Here is an 18,689-nt window from a genome sequence, read left to right on the forward strand (position 1 = left end):
AAAAAAGAGAAGCCAGGAATCAACTTTTATGTAAACACTAAGTTTTTAGATGTTGTTTTTTAAACACTGGGCTAAGTAAAACACAACTGTCAGTCACCAGTCCACAACCTCTGAGTTCCAGTGGCAGATTTCACAGCCCAGCTAGAGGAATGGGCACAATAGTGCTTGGTTGGAGCGTGGAGGCAGTCAAAGGAATGCCCAGGCTTTCAAGTCTGACTCTTTGCAACCCCATGGACAGTAGCCCACCAGGCTCCTCTGTCCATGGAATTCACCGGGCAAGAATACTGGAGTGGGTTGCCATTCCCTTCTCCAGGGGATCTTCCCAACCCAGGGACTGAACCTGGGTCTCCTGCATTGCAGGCAGATTCTTTACCAACTGAGCCACTAGGGAAGCCCCAGAGTTGCTGAGTTTCCCTGCTGTTGGTGATAATGAATCTCCCTATGTCCTGAGCCCTCAGAGTTAGAGATGACCCCTTATCCCAAGCCAGTCTGCACCTCTCAGGTCAGACTTCAGTTCTTCTACCACAGGATGAATACTGGAGGAAAAGAGAACTATTTTAACAACAGAAAGTTCTAATCTTGAACAAGGTAAGTCTCCAGGCTGACTGCCAGCTGCCGGATTATTTCTGCTGGGTTCTGCATGTCAATGGCCACTGTCAGATGAACCTGTTAATAAAATCATGGTTGATTCCATGAATCACTGGCCTACTGGATCCATCAATATGCCCATCTCCAGGAGAGTTGAAGGACTTCCCAGGTGGCCCTAGTGGTAAATAACCCACCTACCAATGCAGGAGATGGTAAGAGATGTGGGTTCAGTCTCTGGGTTGGGAAGATCCCCTGCAGGATGGCATCACAACCCACTCCAGTGTTCTTGCCTGGAGAATCCCACGGACAGAGGAACCTGGCAGGCCATGGTTCATAGGGTCGCACAGGGATGGACAAGACTGAAGCAACTTAGCATGCACGCAGGAGAGTTGAAAGAACATAATGGAACAGGTCATGAGGCGAGTAGATGGAAGGATTTCCTGCCACCTTTCTGCCACAACCCAGCATGGGCTAGGGAACTGGGATGCTGTGTACTTCACCCCTTAGATTCAGCAACGAGGTCAGGTGCTCCCTGGACCTCAAGATGAACCACTAGTGCCTTCCCAGTTCTGCCGTGGGAATTCCCAAGGGCCCTTCATTGGGTTTCCTATTCCTTGAAGTTGGGCAAAACTCACAAAATGGCCACAGATCTAGCAAACAGATTTAAGTCCCAATATCGGTGGCCCAATATCAGGCCAAAGTCATATTAAGTATTCTGGAGTTGTTTGTTTAAAGATTTTCTTAATGTGGATCATTTTTATAGTCTTTATTGAATTTGTTACAATATTGTTTCTACTCTATGTTTTGGTTTCTTGCTTGTGAGGCATGTGGGATCTCAGCTTCCCGACCAGGGATCAAATCTGCACTCCCTGCATTGGAAAGCAGAAGTCTTAACCACTGGACCATGAAAGATGTCCCAGGAAGTATTGCTTTTCAGTTCCCTCTGGCAACTTAACAAATTTGCCACAGACTACGAGTTGAACACTGGGTTTCCGTGTGTTCTGCACCCTCTCCAGGAACTACACAAACACATTTTAATATCAAAGAAGTTTAATACACTGCAATAAAATAAGCGCCTAGGAAAAGCTCATGGAATAGATGTCAATGTTAGAGAAATCCCTCCCACACAGCCTCCAGCTCCATACCCCATCCCTCAAAACCAAACAAGAAAATCTGAAACAACCTAGGAAATTCTTCCAAGCTTGGATTTCACTGAGGGCCCCTTTACCAGTAACAAGAACACAGTTTCCTACACAGTCTAAAAGGAAAGCAGAACACAGAAGCACAGAGTCCACAAGATTTCAATATTTGAGACTTGGTACATATTCAAAGTTAAAATAACTCCAACTTTTATAGCTATACATATTGTTTTTAAAGCAACTTAATATATTTTAAATTTCATATATACACTCTCAAAGGTTCTTCAGGTGAGGTATGTAAACATTGTCTAATGAAAAATTTTCAATGTTTCAAACCAACAAATTCACAGCATACATTGAATTTTCATCCATAACAGACACAGTATTTTCCTACACTCACTAACATAGTGGAAATCCAGGCCCAAGGGAAACATGCTGATCACCGGGTTACCATTTGCAGGATTTCTCATGTCACTACTTTTGACAAGACCATCTTCACACAGGTCAGGAGCACACACATGGTACCGGGAAGGAGCGAGGCCCTCTGGAGACTGTCCTTGGGCATCTGGATCGCTGGCTACAACTCACGAGACAGCACACCTGGACAGCTACGAGACTGACCTCGGCAAGGACAACACTGGGAAGAACCAGAAAGACCTTTACAGGAACGGCAGAGATTCATCTGAGAGCTCCCTGGATCCACAGCTGGATCAGCAGCCCTGCCCTAAACTCATTCTGAAGGTTGTGGCCTAAAAAGAAAAAAAACCCAACACGGCACCTGAGCTTCAGTTAAATTGCATGGGCCTCCTAAGACGCTCTGGCCTCGCAAAGGCATTAACTCTAGCCTGAAAGGAGGACCCTGGGCTGTGCTTTTCATACAGGTTGGGGTTGAATTTCATACTATCGTAATGCATATGGGAAAATAATGCCATGAGTTCACAAAGACGACCCGTGCCTGCACGCAGGCATTGGCCAATGACCTTGGAGGAGCTCAATTTTGAAAACTACTTGTTCCCTGAGGGTAAACAGCAGGCTTCTATTGAGATTAAGTGAGGCTAATAAAGGGATTATTTATTACAAGGTAATAAGACTCGGGGAGCCTCAGGCCGGAATTCTATTTTACCCCCACATAATCTACCATGCTCCCTCCCCCCTCCCCCCACCACAAGAAGTAGTCACCTTCCCAATGACACACATAGGTCCATTTCTTTCCTCTTGCTTGCTTTCAGGCGCAGCAATGGAAAGTTTTATCCTAATGCACCCACTTTGATCTAAAAAAACACTAGTGAAAAATTCCAAACACCATCATAAATACAAAAGAGAAGACATATTCCAAAAAGCCTAAAAAACTACATTATTCTATTCATGGTTATCTGGGTGTGGGGTATTTTTCATAAAGTTCAGGACGGTCACAAGGAGAGGTTGCTAAACAGCTTAGAAACCTGTTGGACTGGACACGCTGGGATACTTGGAGGAGCAACTGCCCTCTTTGCATGAACCTAAATGGGTTTAACCCCAGACATGCACTGGGGCTTTGGACATCTCAAACCCAGGCACAGAGGAATATAGGAAATGGGCTAGCTCTTAAAGGTAGGTCAGATATACAGTCAAGGGACTTTGTATTGACCATTTACATTTTTAATGCAAAAAGTTCTTACATTTATGCTATAACCAAACGAGCTTTGCCTCAACTAGATTCTGTAAACCCTAAAAATTCACGTAAAATTGGTAATTTTTCAGTCTCTACGTCCAATTTTTGAGGTGTCTGGTCCTGGCAGATTTCTCATCCATTGCTAGCAGTGTATAATGTGAAGGAGCGTGCAGACAAACAGAAGCAAAAATTCAAGTACAGCAACCTCTCCAGCAAAGGCAAGAGGTCTTAGCAAGAGCTGTTCTACCCCCCCACCCTATCCTCTGAGACAAGGGCTAACGCAGAGCCCGGAATAAATGTTATTACCTAGAGTCTTATTGCTTACGGGCAACACATCAGAAAGAACACCTGGAAATCTGCTCTGGGGACTGACCACTGACCAGTTTATCGTACATACATGTGTGTATATATATATATAATATATACCATAACCAGATGAGAAGAGGGGGCAATTAAAGCTTGGATTTGATGTCACATTACAGATCAAACGCCCCAAACAGCTCTCAACCTGCTCATTTTCGTTCTTTCTCCACGTGTGTACTGTGTTATGAAAGGAAGTCCACTGCTCAAAATATATTCTTCTACAATACTACAATGCAAACCAACATCACTCAGAACATGAATCTGTATACAGCACATGTAATAAATATCTTTTAAAAAACTATTTACAACATTATTTCTTGTGAACATTTAGATGAGAGCAAAGTTTACTTTTTCCTGCAAAGGTTAAAAAAGATTCAACTGTCTAGTTCAGTGCTAAATTCCCTGGCACCTAGTTACCCATTCACATTTCATCTTAAAATCAGATTTGCTTACAAACAGTATCTTAGAAAAAACATTCTCCAGCATTACTGTTCAAGTGTCTTCCTCATTTGTTTAGAAAAGACAAAGGGAGGCCATAAGGAAATAGGCAAATTATGGTTCAAATGGATGACACGAATCCCTGTGTGTCCAGTCCCAAGCTCTCTGCAGGCATGGAGCTACAGTTCTCAGGCCAGCCAGCCAGCTGGACAGAAAGAGAATTGTGGCTCAGACAGGGGTGCCCAGGAATGGGGCACAGGGAAGAGGAACACGATGGGAAAGCATCGGTTCTGTTACATCTACGGGGACTGAATTGCAGATCAGGACTCCTGAGAAGTAACGCTGCATACATCTTAGAGCAGACGGCCTCATCCTGTACCATCGGTTATAGGTGGGGCTGACCCACATCTGTGCGGAGGCTTGTGAGACAGATAGGGGGTGGGGGAGGAGGCGGCGACGGCTGTGAGCTAAGGTGCTCAGCGCTGTCAAGGTGCGGGAGGAAACAAGCTTAGCTCCCCTGGTTTAAGAGAGTGGGAACAGGTGTCTTTCCTGAAGGTGACAAAGACTAAAATACATCTTAATGCTTTCTTTAGGCAACCAGTGGTCTCTCCATATCCCACAGGCATAGGTTTGGATTTCCTTGGGGTTACAACGAAGGTTCGTCTCCCTGCACAGGCTGTTGAAATGTACAGTAGAATGGGCCAACTCCGTATATAAGGAGTGGGTGGCTTGAGACAAGTCCCGATGCCACGGCTGGCACAGCTGACCCCATCGTGGGAGACCCACTATGTTCTGGGATGGGGTGACAGTGGGGAATGTGCTCAGGTTCCCCATGCAGTTGTGTCTGCCCCAATACAGTGAGGGCTTCAAGGTTTCACCCTTTTGCCTTCATGATGTAGTTTGGGGGTTCAGTGGCTGAGCAAGGGAGCTGGGGAGGATGGGTTTTCTAGAAAGAACACTTTTTTGGAAAGCCCTTTTGACAGTTTTTGTTTGTTAAAATAAATACTTTCTATAGAAGCATTTGAACAGGAAAATACCACTATTTACACAGTGAAATAAATTTCACAGTGGTGTGTATAAATATGTATTATATATATGTATTTGAAATCAGTCACACACTCTCCTAGAGCTAAGAATGAAGAAATCACTGGTGAAACTAACAACCTTAAGCTATAGGGCTCTAACTCATCCCTACCTGTAGTATAAATATACAAAATTATGCAAATCTAGTTTGTACAGCATCTCTTCCACAAACTAGCTCCCAGATTCTACAGCGTTTGCTATAAGATGACATGAAGTGTAGATTACAGAAAACAACTTGAGTGAGAAAGTTGATAAGCTGAATAGCATTTGGACCCAATGGCTAAACATGAGAAGAAAAATAGTCATGAAATGCTTCTAATATGACATACACATGTTCAGCGAAGCACTCGAAAGGTAGGTGGCTTCCTAGAGAAGGTGCCTCCTGGAAGAGGGCTGGGGGCAGAAGGAGAGGGAAGAGGCAAGATGCCAAAGGTGGGGCCTTAAAATGAGGTGAGCTAGGCCTGACCAGGCAGGAGTGGGTTTCGCTGGCCGGGCTGGAGAGCCCTGAACTTCGGTCTAAAGCTGCTGGTGTGCTGACAAGGTGCCATTGACATGCTGGTATTTTTAAGATAGTTGAGAATGGGGAATCTGGAATGAGGTTCAAACAGGCAAAGACCAGCCATGTATGTCCACAAGTGACGACCGAAGCTTGGGAAGTGATGAACTCGCCAACATACTGTACACAAATGCACTGTATGGTTTCTGGGGTGGAACCAGCACGCCCCGTACCTGCGGGGAGGGGTGTGTTCTAGGCTCTGGAGTTCATAAGTAAATCCGTGTGTGCTGAGCACTGCTGTCGAGGAATGTCGTTCCATGAGAGTCAAGTTCACCTTAACTCATAAACATGAGGACAATCGTAGTACTTTTAGTTTAAGACTTTGTACTTTTCACTTTAAACTTGGTATTCTGGTAGATCAGATTGAATGTCCACAATTCAACAAATATTCAATCCACAAAGGGAGATGTGTTCTTTAATACACGAACATTATTTAGGAATAATGTGGGATAGCAGCTGCGTGCTAAGATCAACGGGCCAGGAACGGTAAAATCTAAAAGGAAAGGAATGCTGCAGTGCTGGACGCCATGAAAAACATGTATTTGTGCCTAACTGACCACACAATTTGATCCTGAATGACGCACTGCAAGGGTTGGGCAAGGATCCGTAAACCTTTTCTGCAAAGGGTCAGGTATTAAGTAGTTTATATTTTAGGCTATGTGGACCACTTGTAGTGGGTCTAAAAATGGGTCTTTTTTTCTTTAAAACATAACCCATTACAACCCACACAAAAAAATGGGTCTCTTTTTCTTTAAAACATAACCCATTATACCTTGTTTAATGCATTCCTCCAATCTCTGGCGGATTATACAACCATGGGCAAGTTGGATCTTTTTTAATGAGCCAAAAATGAGTAGCTTTTTAATGAGAAAAAAGCTACTTCCATGTGGCTTGCCTACAGAGCACTTCGTGTTAAATGGAATGGTCCCACGCAGGTGAAAGAGCCTCTGTCACCGAGCTTGCCGGCCCCTCTGAGCACTGACATAAACCACCGGGGCTCTGGGAAAAGGATCAAAGGGAAGGCATTGCAAGGAAGAGCCAGCTTTAGCTCAAACCAGAGGCAAAAAAGCATGAGCAAGGATGCCTGCGAAGTGCCCCAGGTGATTCCCTGGGTCCTCAGTACAGCATGGCGAGGCCTGAGCTGGGAGCAGCATCAGAGGGCTCTGGGGTTTTGCCTCCGCATGACTTAACATCTTTAAGGGAAGGAGGTCAGACCTTTTTGTCTTCCAGCCCATGCACTGTAGATGACAGCAGTTGGCTCTCATGTTTCAAGGGATGAGCTATATCAAAGGCTGTCTCAACAGGCTTCCCAAAATCCTGCTAGTTTTAACTACAGTAATCTTTTTGTTCTTTTTTCCCTGAAAAGGACTTGGGAGCAAGCCTGGGGCAAAGTACACAATGCTGGGATGTGAGGACTGCCTTGTGGATGCCTGACACAGACATGACTTCATACTTGGAAAAATTTCAGTATTTCAGTGGATATCAAGCCATAAGAAGATAAAAACTCATAGTAAACAATTCAAATGATAATTATCTGTTTCAAAACATACGAAACAGTCATTGTTTCAGAGCCACTGACAAAATTTTATCAATCCTTCATTTTGATAAAAAGCAGAGAAACGGATCCTTGAGTTTTGGGGAGGGAGAAGACAACTCCTTGGAAGTTAACTGGATTTAACCTAAAGATATCATCCATAACTTCTCAGTCACATTCAGGTTATAATATGCTCCAATTTTCTATTATTCTTTCTAAAGCACTTCAAGCTTCTGTTTTTCAGTTGTTGGCTTGCTTTTAATATAGTTATTTTGAAAGAAGAGTGTGTGACTGAAAAAAATATCAACGTCAATACATTTTCCTAGAAGCTGGCCAGAACTATAATAAACAACAATTTGGGTTTGTGATTGGACTTTTTTTTTCCCTTTGTGAAAAGGCTTTTCATACCTAAACGTAAGGTTCAGAAAACTGAACATCCACCTAACGAAGTCTGAACTAACTTTGAAAGAAAGAAAATCTTGGCTTACTTGATTAGTAATAAACAAGAAGTGAAGCCAGAGTCAAGTCTATGATAAAAAGCGGAATGAAAGGAGAGGCCCAGGCCACATGCTTTTACAACTCCAATTCCTATTTGCTCACGGATTCTGACTCTAGAGGCTAAAGGTGATGGGAGATTCTAACAGGATGTGAGGCTAAGGCAGTTCAGGTTTCAGGAGATGGTACTTGATGTGCAGTGGCAACATGTCTCTTTCGTAGCAAGAAAAAAAATAAAGATATAAAAGGAACAAAATTGAGGTAAGATAAGGAGGAAGGAGAAGAGGACAGAAAGAAGAGGCAGGAGAAAGGAGAAGATAAACCAGCGAAGTTCCCCTCCCCTCCCGCCCCCTGAAAAAAGATTCTTCTCTCAAGCATGGGTCAACAAACTTTTTCTCAAAGATCCAAGGAGTAACTATTTTAGGCTTTGTGGTCCATGTGGTCTCTGCTACAGACACTCAACTCTGCTGTAAATATATACAGCCATTGATAATACCTAAATGAATGGGTAGGGCTGTGTTCCAATACACTTTTACTTACAAAAGCATGACCAGCCCACAGTTTGCAGAGCAGTGAAGGATCATCTATAGGCCAAATGAGAGCCTGCATGGGCTGACCTGAAACCATAAGGAGCAGGCGGCTGGGGTACCCTTTGCCAGCACCTGGGGAAATTCCAGTTCTGTCCCAGGGAAAGTGACCAGATACCAGACTCACCGATGGTGACACTACAGCATCTCCAGCTTGCCTCACGTGGCACGTTGGCCTTTCCTTCTTGGCTCTTAGGCCCACTGCTCAACAGGCACGCTGCCCACAAATGACAGTGACAGCTCCAGTCTTCACTACAGAATTCATCCCAAGGGAGAAGAGTCCAAACTTCAAAATGACTGTCATGAAGTGATGTTTACTGATGACCTATCTGAACTGTGAGGAATTTACCTGCCCAGTCTCATGACGCACAGAGGACCCCATTAGAAGAACCACGTTTATGAAGTGATGACCAACTACACCTCTTCCATCTATACTACACAGGAACAAGGAGGCATGAAACCCATGGCCCAAGATTATTTTTAAAATAAGGCTTGTGTAGAAGTCTTTAATGAAATGCAGATACAACAGAACTGGCCTACCAAAGGGAGCCAAGGGACTAGCAACTTCAGGTTAATAGACGTGACTAACATTTGTCTATACGTAGCCTCACAAGCAGAACAAAGGTCCATGGCCTTCCTGCTGTGCTACAAGACCGTTAACATGTCTGCGCCAGTGCCAGGGGTGAGGTTCTGGACCCTGACCAAGGGCACAGATTCCAGGTGGTTCCTCCAAACTCGGGGAGCCTCAGAGGGTAGAAAATGGGAGATGGAAAAGGGCCTCCTAAAGAGGGCCAGCTCTGGGGAGCTATGGTGGAGCTTTAGTGACTGCTTTCCAGGCGTCTTCCAGCTCCCCCAGAAGCTCACAGCGAATACTGATGTTCTCTGATCATCAACGTCAGCTCCAAAAGTCACTTCTCTGAGTACAGGCCCAGGAGCTGAATTCCTTTTAAATTTGGAATCCAGAAGGTGGGACAGACTGCCTTTGCATCCGGTGCAAGCCACACTGGGACGATGGCTACAGGAAGGAGGTCTGGCAAGGAGGGGAGATCAAGGGGAGTCTTGAGTCAGAACCAAGTCTAGGCTTGGAAATGTCTGAGAGACAGGCTTGCCAGCATCTGCTGCAAGTGTAAATGGGCCTTCCAGAGTTGGACCTCAAGTCTACTTTTTTCCTTTCTTCTATTAGTAAAGTTAACTGAATCAGCAAAAGTGAGATTCAACAAATATAATTCTAAACTTTTAAGTGTCTTACTTATGTAGAATCCCAGTCTATTTAAATGTAGTCTGTTATAAAGTGTAAGTTGATTTTAAAGATGAGCCATTGCATTGGTAGGTATATAAAATAAATAGATGCACATTGATATCTTTTCTCCAATGCTGTCTAGAATGGGAGAGAAGGCTATGATCTTGAAGTGATAAGCTTTTAAAAATGAAGAAGAAATAAGAAAAGGAATGGAATGGATTATAACCTGCAACTGGAAAAGTGCCACCTACCTCCAGCCTGGCATCTCTCCCTAACCTAACCCACGCACCCTTACAAGGTAGTCTGTATGCAGCTACGGGGCACCCTGAACGTACGTACAGGGGTCAGCACACCTGATGTGGGCAAACCTCCACTGTTAAAGTCACCACAAAAACAATATCCAGTGACGGCTCTATGAAAAGATTTTCTAAAAAACTTTAAAACCACTTACATAGATTAAATGAACCTACTTAAAACACGTTAATGCTTCTGTGCAACTTAATGCTGAGGAAGGTTGCCAACACACACACACTCAGCAGTTTCATTAATATAGGTAGCTCTGGAATGGCCAAGGTCAAAGATACAAAAAAGAAAAAAAGACTCATGGGATAGAGGAGATACTGGGCGGGCGGGGGGGGGGGCGGGGCGCGGAAGGCTTCTTTGAAGATAGTAAGCTTCACTATCTGCAAAAATCAACACCATGCTCAGTTTCCCATGAATCAAACACTGCTTCCTAATCCTATCCCAGAAGTTTTCATTATATACAGCAAAACTTTAACAGAATGGGTAGAAAACTTGTTTTATCATGATCTGAATGAACTAATGCATGAAAACAGGTACATCTGGGTTTATCCAAACAGATTTCAAGCAATAGGGATGGAAAATCTTTTAATAAAAAGGACGGAATAGCAGCTGTCCATACGAGCCTATTTTGGGGACAGAGCATGTCAGAGAAGCTGGCTGAAGCTTTAGCGACCAAGACTTATTGGCAGAGCGGCCCAATGGAGACGCCGAGTACACACTGTGTTATAATGGAGCGATGCTATAGGCACCAAGGTAAAGCCAGTACACTCATTTCAGGTCTCAAACAACATCAGTCACAAATATTGCAGCTCTCGCTTCTGAGCCATGGAACAGAGCCCGACGTGATAGAGGCCATTGTGATTCTATAAGCATTAACTACTAGTATGATGTTAATCCATCAGAAAGGGCATCTACTCTAAACATGTACATTTCACACTGGAATACCAGTTGAGCATCAGCTCCGGGTACTGGGGTGTGTGTGGGCACACAATGAGATGTTGGTGCTACTTTCTCCAACTGAAAGGCTGCTCTGACCTTTTTATAATTCTGAGTCTGGTGCCATAGTAATTTGGGGGATGCTCATAGAGACCCTAGGCTACATTTAAGCCATCTGGCCTATGCTAATTACTCAGCTCATGAAGAGCCTATCACACTGCATGGAGAAGAATTTAACTGGGGGAATGGGAGACATTTGTGGCTTTACAACCACATGCAAATACCCCCAAACACACACACACTCTTTTAAACTTTCCTATTACTGAAAACAACATTTTGGCTTTCTTTGAATACAGAAGTACTCAAGACAAGAAAAATACTTAGAACGGTCACTCTTATCCCAATTGTCAAATTACAGCAAAAAGACATTAGCTTTTTTTTTTTTTTCTCCCAAAGTAGGATGAAAACCTCATTAGTGTGCTAGCAAGCGTGCAAGATCAAAAATGAAAAGGATGGGAAGAATCAGTAATGCAAACAGTTTGGGGGATGTGAGTAATTTTCAGACCTCATATATCAATATTAACACCTTGTGACAACCTTTTGTCCCATGGGCACAGAATTTAGAATATATTCCCTCAAATGACAAAACATCAGAGATGAGTGACCAACAACGAATACGAATTTTTAAAAAGGGGTAACAGAAGTGTTAATCTTTTATAATAATTATAAATTCCCTCTGCATTCTCCACATACTGTAAAAGTGATTTGGTTCAGCTTTCAAATATCGTTTAGACAAACAAGACAGAGGGAAGCTCACTGCGGGGGTTTGCAAAGAGGAGCATCTGTTCGTGTACTGACACTGCAGGGTGGCTGCTGAAAAGCTACGTTTATGTGCGTGATGGTGGTCTTCTTGGCTACAGTACAAGTGCTTGTGCGTCAAGTATAAAATACAAGCCTTTAATCACATAGATCAGCTTTTTAGCTTTTGTAAATTTAAAAACAAAAAGGATAAATAAGGCACTGTACTTTTAAAAACTAAAACTGCTTGGTTCCAAGTTTAAAACCCAAGGAACAACCAGAATATAATATATAACTTCCCTTACTCAGCCTCAGAGAAAGACTCTGCAAGTTCCCTTCTCCATCTGAGACGCACTTTCTGACATCTTAAATTGTGGTGTTCTCCATTAACTGCAGATTTGAAAGGCTTGATAAGCTTATAAAAGCAGATTTAGTTAATGCAAAATAAAGGTTGCTTCTAATAGAACAGTTTTAGCTCTGGCTCCTGCCCTGCGAATCACTTTGCATCCAACCGCCTTCGTTTGCTGTGCGAAGAGTCCAGCTTTGCCTTCCGCTTTCGCTTTCTCTGGGCCGCACTGTTCTCTGGGGTTTTTGTTGAGGGTCTGGCCCGAGTCTTTCCACTGCTCTGCTTTCTATTTGTGGTTTTCTGTGGCCTGGAAGAGGACTCACCTGCCCCTTTTTGCTTTGCAGATTTTGTCACGGGATCCGAGGCAGAGGACTGGGTAGGTCTTTTGTTTGCATTCTCTTTTTCTTTCCTGGAGGGCGGGCAGCTCTTCCCAGGTGATTTTTTAGGGATCTTCACTTTATTCTCTTTTGAAGATGTCTTTTTGGGCAGCTGGCTGCTTCTGTCCCTTGCGGCTGGCTTCTTGGCAGCGGAGATTCTGGTGGACCCATCAACATGCCTTTCTCTGCTGGCCCTCACCGCAGGCCCTTTGTCCTTCCTGTCCTGAGTGCTGCCGCCTTCTGTCCTCCTGCGTTTATTCTGAACCTCGGCTTTTGGCAAGACCTCAGGCACCTGCTTCCCTTTCCTTGCCTTCGTTGCATCGGGGCTCTTGGGTTTAATGGGAAACCCATCTGCACCGACTTGCAGGGCGAGCTTGGGGGACATCAGAGGGTTGATGCACACACTCTTGCAACTCTGTTTGCTTTCCACAGCCGGACCAACTGGGCTTTCGAGTTTCTCGTTCCTGATCAAACGCTGCTGGGCTCTGAGCTTTCCTCGAATGTTGGAGTACTTCCTAAGGATGCGGGTACTGGCTGGGGTCGGTGAGCTGGTGGGAGGATGGCTGCTTCTACCTTCCTTGGCCTCCTCTACACTCTCTTCAGGACTGGAGCTGAGGCTCACGTCACTGCCATCCTCTGGCTCCACCTGGTCGGGATTCTCTCGAAATTTAGCCCAGAGCTTCTGTGTTTTCCAATTGTTCTTGGCAGGAGTAGCTCCGGGAAATTTCTTCAAGTGTTTTTTCAAGCGTTCGGCCTGTAGTGAACTGGGGTACAGGCTGGAAGGAGGGTACTTCTGAAGAGGGTGCTTGACGGGTGGGATGTCACCTGGAAGACGAGTATTGACCTTCTTCACAATGACGAGAGACCGGGTTTCAGTTGTCTCTAAGAACCACTTACAAACATTAGACAATTTAAAGTTTGTCATAAACAGCATCTGAACAGGAGAAAACTTCTGAACCTCCAGTGAACCCCGACATTTCCGTGACCTTTTCTTGCTTTTCCAAATCTCCTTCAGCTTATCAGACTTGTTCCTTGCCCTTGGCGTTGGCTGGGCTTCTTTCTCCAGCTGGATCCAGCCCTTCTGAACTTTCATGTACTGGGCGTTGAAGTTGGCAATGAGCTCTTGGTTCTCCTCCTCAGCACACCATTCCACAAACTTGGGCTGCTCGTCCATCACGGTGTCCACATCACCCTCATCTACGGGATCTCCACTCTCGGAAGCTGCATTTTCCTTTGGGATTGGGCTTCCTTGTGCTGCTTCCTTTTCGGAAGTCACTTTTATAGTATCCAAAGAGTCCAAAGAATGAGTGTGTCTTAGGTTGTAGGTGGAGGAGGTCAGTCTTGTAAGCCGTGGGGCCCATTTTGGGGGCACTGCAGTGTCGTCATTTCCACTACTTGATGATCCCAGCGTGCTAGACGGCACGTCATCACTATCGCCATCTTTATGCTGGCTGTCGGCACTGTCTGTTTCATTCACGGCCTCCTCCGTCTCCTTTGCAGGAACAGGTCCTGGCTTCCCCTGTGATTGTTCTGGGAAAGTACAAGGAATGCTTTCAGAGGGCTCTTGAGTACTGTTCTCACCTAATTTAGACTGAACATAGATTTCCAGTTTCTCTCCAGGCAGGGTCTGGCCAACTGTGGCTAAGGGATCACTGCTGGGGAAAATACTTCCTTCTTCCCCCTTGACTTCTTTCACCAGCATGTTTTTCAAAGTCTGCCTGGTGATCACCCCACCCACTTCAACCTCCTGCTCAGCGTCTTTCTCAGGGGTCTTTTCGTTGACAACTGGGTTTTCAGTGTCTTCTAGAGCTTTTGTATGGCAGCCTTCAGTAGGGAAGCTCTCGGGTATTGTCCCAACAGGGTACCCTTCTTTTTTAGAGCGTTTTGTACCAGAACTTTTAGAAACCTTGACATCAGCACTAGGAGAGGAAGAATCTGAACTTTGATTTTTTAGGCACCTCTCGGCAGAGGAAGAATCTGCAAGTTGACTTCGCAGACACCTATCAGAGGCCTCCGGGAATTTTCTACCTTTTTTCTTCTTGTCCAGATTTTCTTCAGGTGACTCGGTGTTTTGATCGCATGCATCTTTCTCTGAAGGATGTTTTACATCACCGTCCTCTCCCTCTAGTTTTTCTGTACCACCTGCTGCCTCACTTTCCTCAATCTCACTGGGGTTTTCATTTGTCAAAGTGCTGCTTTCCTTTGAGAGTGGGTCGGTATCTAGCTCTTGAGCGTCTTCGGTCTCAGCCTCAGTAGCGACACTTGGCTCTTCCTCGGCCTTTCCTGGGCTCATGGGAGGATCCAAGCCCGCGGAGGCACTTTGACTTTCTGAACACAGAGGGCTTTCCTCTCTCTCTGCTGTTTCAGGAGGGGAAACAGGTCTGGGGGCAACATCGTCACTGCCTCCCTCAGAAATGCTGTCTGCGGAGGGAAGTAGGGGACAGTCTCGGGGTACACTCATCTCCTCTGTACTCAGCACTTCAGCTGGCTGCTGGTCTCGTTCAGGGGAAGACATCTCACTTCCTGTGGGAGCTGAGACCATGGAGCTGCCTTCTGGTGGGTCCTCTTCAGGAAGATGAGCAAGGAGGGGCCACACTGGGCTGGAGGCTGCTGTTTCTTTTGATGTGGGGGAGCCACTTGGGTTTGCATTATTCGTCACGAGGCAAACCTCTGGCTCTTGAGATTCCTTTTCAGGTGATGCATCTCTGTCTCCTTCCGTGAGAGGGGTTGTTTCTTTACTAGGTTCTTCAGGCTTGTCTTCTCTGGGATGCTCTACTTCTACTGTAGGTTGAGGTGCTGACGTGACAAGGGTCTGCTTGGGAGTGACCACTGCCTCTGATGCCACAGTTGAGCAGCTTGCTTTTTCTTGGGAGTGTAAATTCTTGGCCAGCGTGCGAACGGTTGGCAGCTCACAACAATCGCCATTGAAAAAGTATCCTCGAGTACTCTTCCTGGCTGTTTTCCGAGAAGATAATATCGATCTTTGATTCTCAAAGTGGCATTCTGTTATTGGCTGGCTGATATAAACGACATCACACTGGTTATCATAATCATTTATCCTCAACCCTGATGCTCTTTTACTTTTCCGAGCTGTCTTAATGGAGGTGGGTATCATCTTGGTTCGTGAGTGTCCATTTGATGCTTTGTGTACAGGTGGCATGGGGCTGGGGGCTAACCAACCATCTTTGGAATGATCAAACTGGCTCTTATCACTGGGCTGTAAATGGTAACCCATTTTATTTCTTCCTAGGGAGTGAAGATGGTTCTCTTGCTTTGGCCTTGAATCTTGTTCACATGCCTCTAAGTCCTGGCGTAAAGGTGTTTTTGAGCTACACTGTAAAGCATTCTCTTTGTCAGCAGTTCTAGGTGAATTCCCCATAAACCCTGAGTCCCAAGCCTCTTCTGATAAAGCTTTGAATGAATTTCTTTGAGAAACAATACAGCTGTTGCTCTCCTCATTATTTTCAGCTGCCGCTTTTACTGCAATTAGATTTTCTACTAAAGCTGCGCTCTGCACATGGTCTTTACCATCTTCACATATTTTCACATCTGTGTCTTGCTCCTGTTCAGTGGTCTGCCCCTCCAGGTTCTTAGAGATGCGGTGGAAGTTTAATGAGGAAGAATTCGGTGCAGTGAGGTATCCCAGAGTGGAATTATCCATTGAATTAGGTTTAGTGGTTGGAAGTTCAGAGGAATCTTTTTGGACAATAGTCAGAGTCTTCTCTCGTCCATCTACAGAATTTGTCTCAGGCAGAGGCTCCTTTAGGGCCTGCTCTGTCAAATGTGGAGGGCTATGAGAGCCTCCAGAGTCTATGGACAAGTCTACAGAAGTAGAAGACTTCATGTTGAGACACAGAGCATCCTTTTCTGCATGTCTGGTGCCTAGCTGGGCACAGCCAGCATCGCAGGTGGAAGCGTCCATGGCTCCAGAATCAGAAGACTGCAGGTCCTCAGAGCTGGGCTGAGACTCAGTGTACAGATCGTTCAGAACACGAATGAACTGCTTCTGATGATGTGTGCACAATTTGACCATAAACTTCTCCAGTGGGGACTTCGACTGATGATTAGAATGTACTGCTATTGCCTCTGCTGAGTTCTCACTAGACAGACAAAGAGAAAGAAGAAATCAGTATGATCATTCTCCAAAGAGCCATTTTTACATTATGAAATTCATCAATGTTACTTATGTTTTATTCTCTGTTCAAAACTGCTTCTCAGGGCCCATATGCTTTTTATTCAATAGTGTAGGAGCATCTACTCAATGAAAACATAAGCTCCTCTCTTCCTTTAGAGCAGGGGAGACACCTGTGACACCCTTGGGTAAGTGACTACAAAATCATTTTCAACTCTCAGACTCAATGAGATATACACGAGGACTTAACAAACTCCTCCTGCAAGCTGCAGACTTTGCAGCTCACGGGGAAGTCAGGAGGTCCCTGCTGAAGGACTCCCCAGGAGGTACCTGGTGTCCAGGTCCACCTAGTGCTACTAACTGCTGTTACTACGTGTTATAGGACACAGTCTGGGAGACACTGGACAGCAGTCTACCCGTTACCAGTTGTGTGACTTTGGCCAAAACGCTGAACCATTTTAGATCTTAGTAGAGCACCTGCCCCATCGACCACTTAAGACAGTTGCAAAAGAAAACCTACAAAGTTTATACAAATACCAGTTACCATTATTGTTAGCCAATCACATTAAACATGCTTCAGTGAAAATAACTCAGAGACCAGAAATGTACATTAATACTTTCTTACAACCCCACAAAGTGGATTTTCTAGACAATCAAAGTTTATCCTTCAAGCAAAAAACATTAAAAATTTTAAGTATTTTTGGTGGAAGTCTTTAAAAAATGGTCTCTTCCTCTGAACATAATTTATTCTTTCTTAATGACTCAAGGGTCATTACCATGTACACTAATATTGAAGCTTGGCTATTATTTTTATTATGCTGAACTGAAATATATTGATAGCTCTGGGAGCCACTCAAGCAGGTAAATCTACTGCTTAAATACAAAAAAAGTCAGGTGGCAGTCTGTATTTTATTAAAAATCTTTTTTCTGCCTGGCTTCCAAAGATCAGCTATGTTTAGCGTCTCGTTTTTACCTTTAGTTGAATACTTCTGCTCACTAGCTGAGAATCCAAATCTCAAGTGCTAGACTGGTACCTTACGTGAAAACAAACAAGCTCTGAATGAAGGCTAGAGGAAGAGTTTTGTAAGTAAACCACATAGATTTCTTGACAACTTCAACTGCTCAGAATCCTTTATTTCTGTTTTTGGCTCTTGGATGTGTTCCTGATATTTCTGAGACACGTAGCTACAAATAAGTGGGATATTAACAGCCTTTTCAATGCATCAAAGAATATATCCTAAGTACATTTTAGCAATACAAGAAAGGGGGGGAAAAGTTGACAAAGATCTATGAGAAGGATTAAGAAATATCTTGGCATCTTATTGTAGAAAAGAATGAGGAGATAAATGGTAAAGTCTGTGAAAATCTTCTGGAACTGTTTCAAGCCTGTGGCAGTGCTCTGGAAGCAGGATCTGTGTTCGGAGTTAACAACATGCCTTGAGATTCTTAAAATCAAGGAGTGTGTTCCCAATAAAAGAACAGAGTGCTCTCAAGAAAAACTGAGGAGGCACTTTCTTCTAAAGCGATGCTCAGAGAGAATAAAAAACTGAATAACGATTAATCTACAGATGATACTTAACTTCCTTTATGGTTGTGAAACTTGAATCTCCTGCTATCCCACATGTCTCAATAGTTTAACAGTGATTTAATATTTTATTTACCCCTGACTGATGTAAGATCTTCCAAATCAGCTCTGAAGCAATGACCATGGCAATGTGGCTAGTCCTCAGGGACAAAGTAGACAACCAGCCACCTGGTGGTGGTAGCTGTCTCAGCACTATGGCAGGTGGAAGTGGTGTCTTCACAACGAAGGCATACTGGAGACACATGGTTAGTACCCACTTAACTCTAACCTGGAACAATGCAGTACAGCATGTGGAGGCTGAAAAACAGCATCAGTGAGGTGGACACAGACCATCCCAACCCTAAAAGGCATTTACAACAGTGGTTTGGGATGCTCAGGAGATGAGCAAACATTAAAACTGTAAATGGCAACCTTGCTTGTGAGGAAGAGACATCAACAAAGGGTCATTTTGTGTGTGCCTTCCTGGTAAAAAGGATCAGGGACAATGTACTGGTAAACCACAGGTCACCAGAGGAAGCAGGAGGGATCCTTGGCCACC

The 18,689-nt window shown here is 44.4% G+C and overlaps 1 protein-coding gene across 20 annotated transcripts in view; it reads right to left on the reverse strand.

Annotated features, from left to right (window-relative positions):
* Window positions 1-1,626: 1,626 nt before the first annotated feature.
* The window catches only part of LCOR (ligand dependent nuclear receptor corepressor), a 133,877-nt gene continuing 116,814 nt past the window's right edge, over window positions 1,627-18,689 (reverse strand). For all 20 annotated transcript variants that reach the window (XM_070363855.1, XM_070363847.1, XM_070363848.1 and 17 more), the window contains one exon: window positions 1,627-16,534. In XM_070363855.1, coding sequence (XP_070219956.1) covers window positions 12,208-16,467 — 4,260 coding nt within the window. In that variant the 5' untranslated portion in view covers window positions 16,468-16,534 and the 3' untranslated portion in view covers window positions 1,627-12,207. The remainder of the gene's footprint in view (window positions 16,535-18,689) is intronic.

This window comes from Bos mutus, chromosome 26 (genome assembly GCF_027580195.1).
Source record: "Bos mutus isolate GX-2022 chromosome 26, NWIPB_WYAK_1.1, whole genome shotgun sequence".
Taxonomy (NCBI): Eukaryota; Metazoa; Chordata; class Mammalia; order Artiodactyla; family Bovidae; genus Bos; species Bos mutus.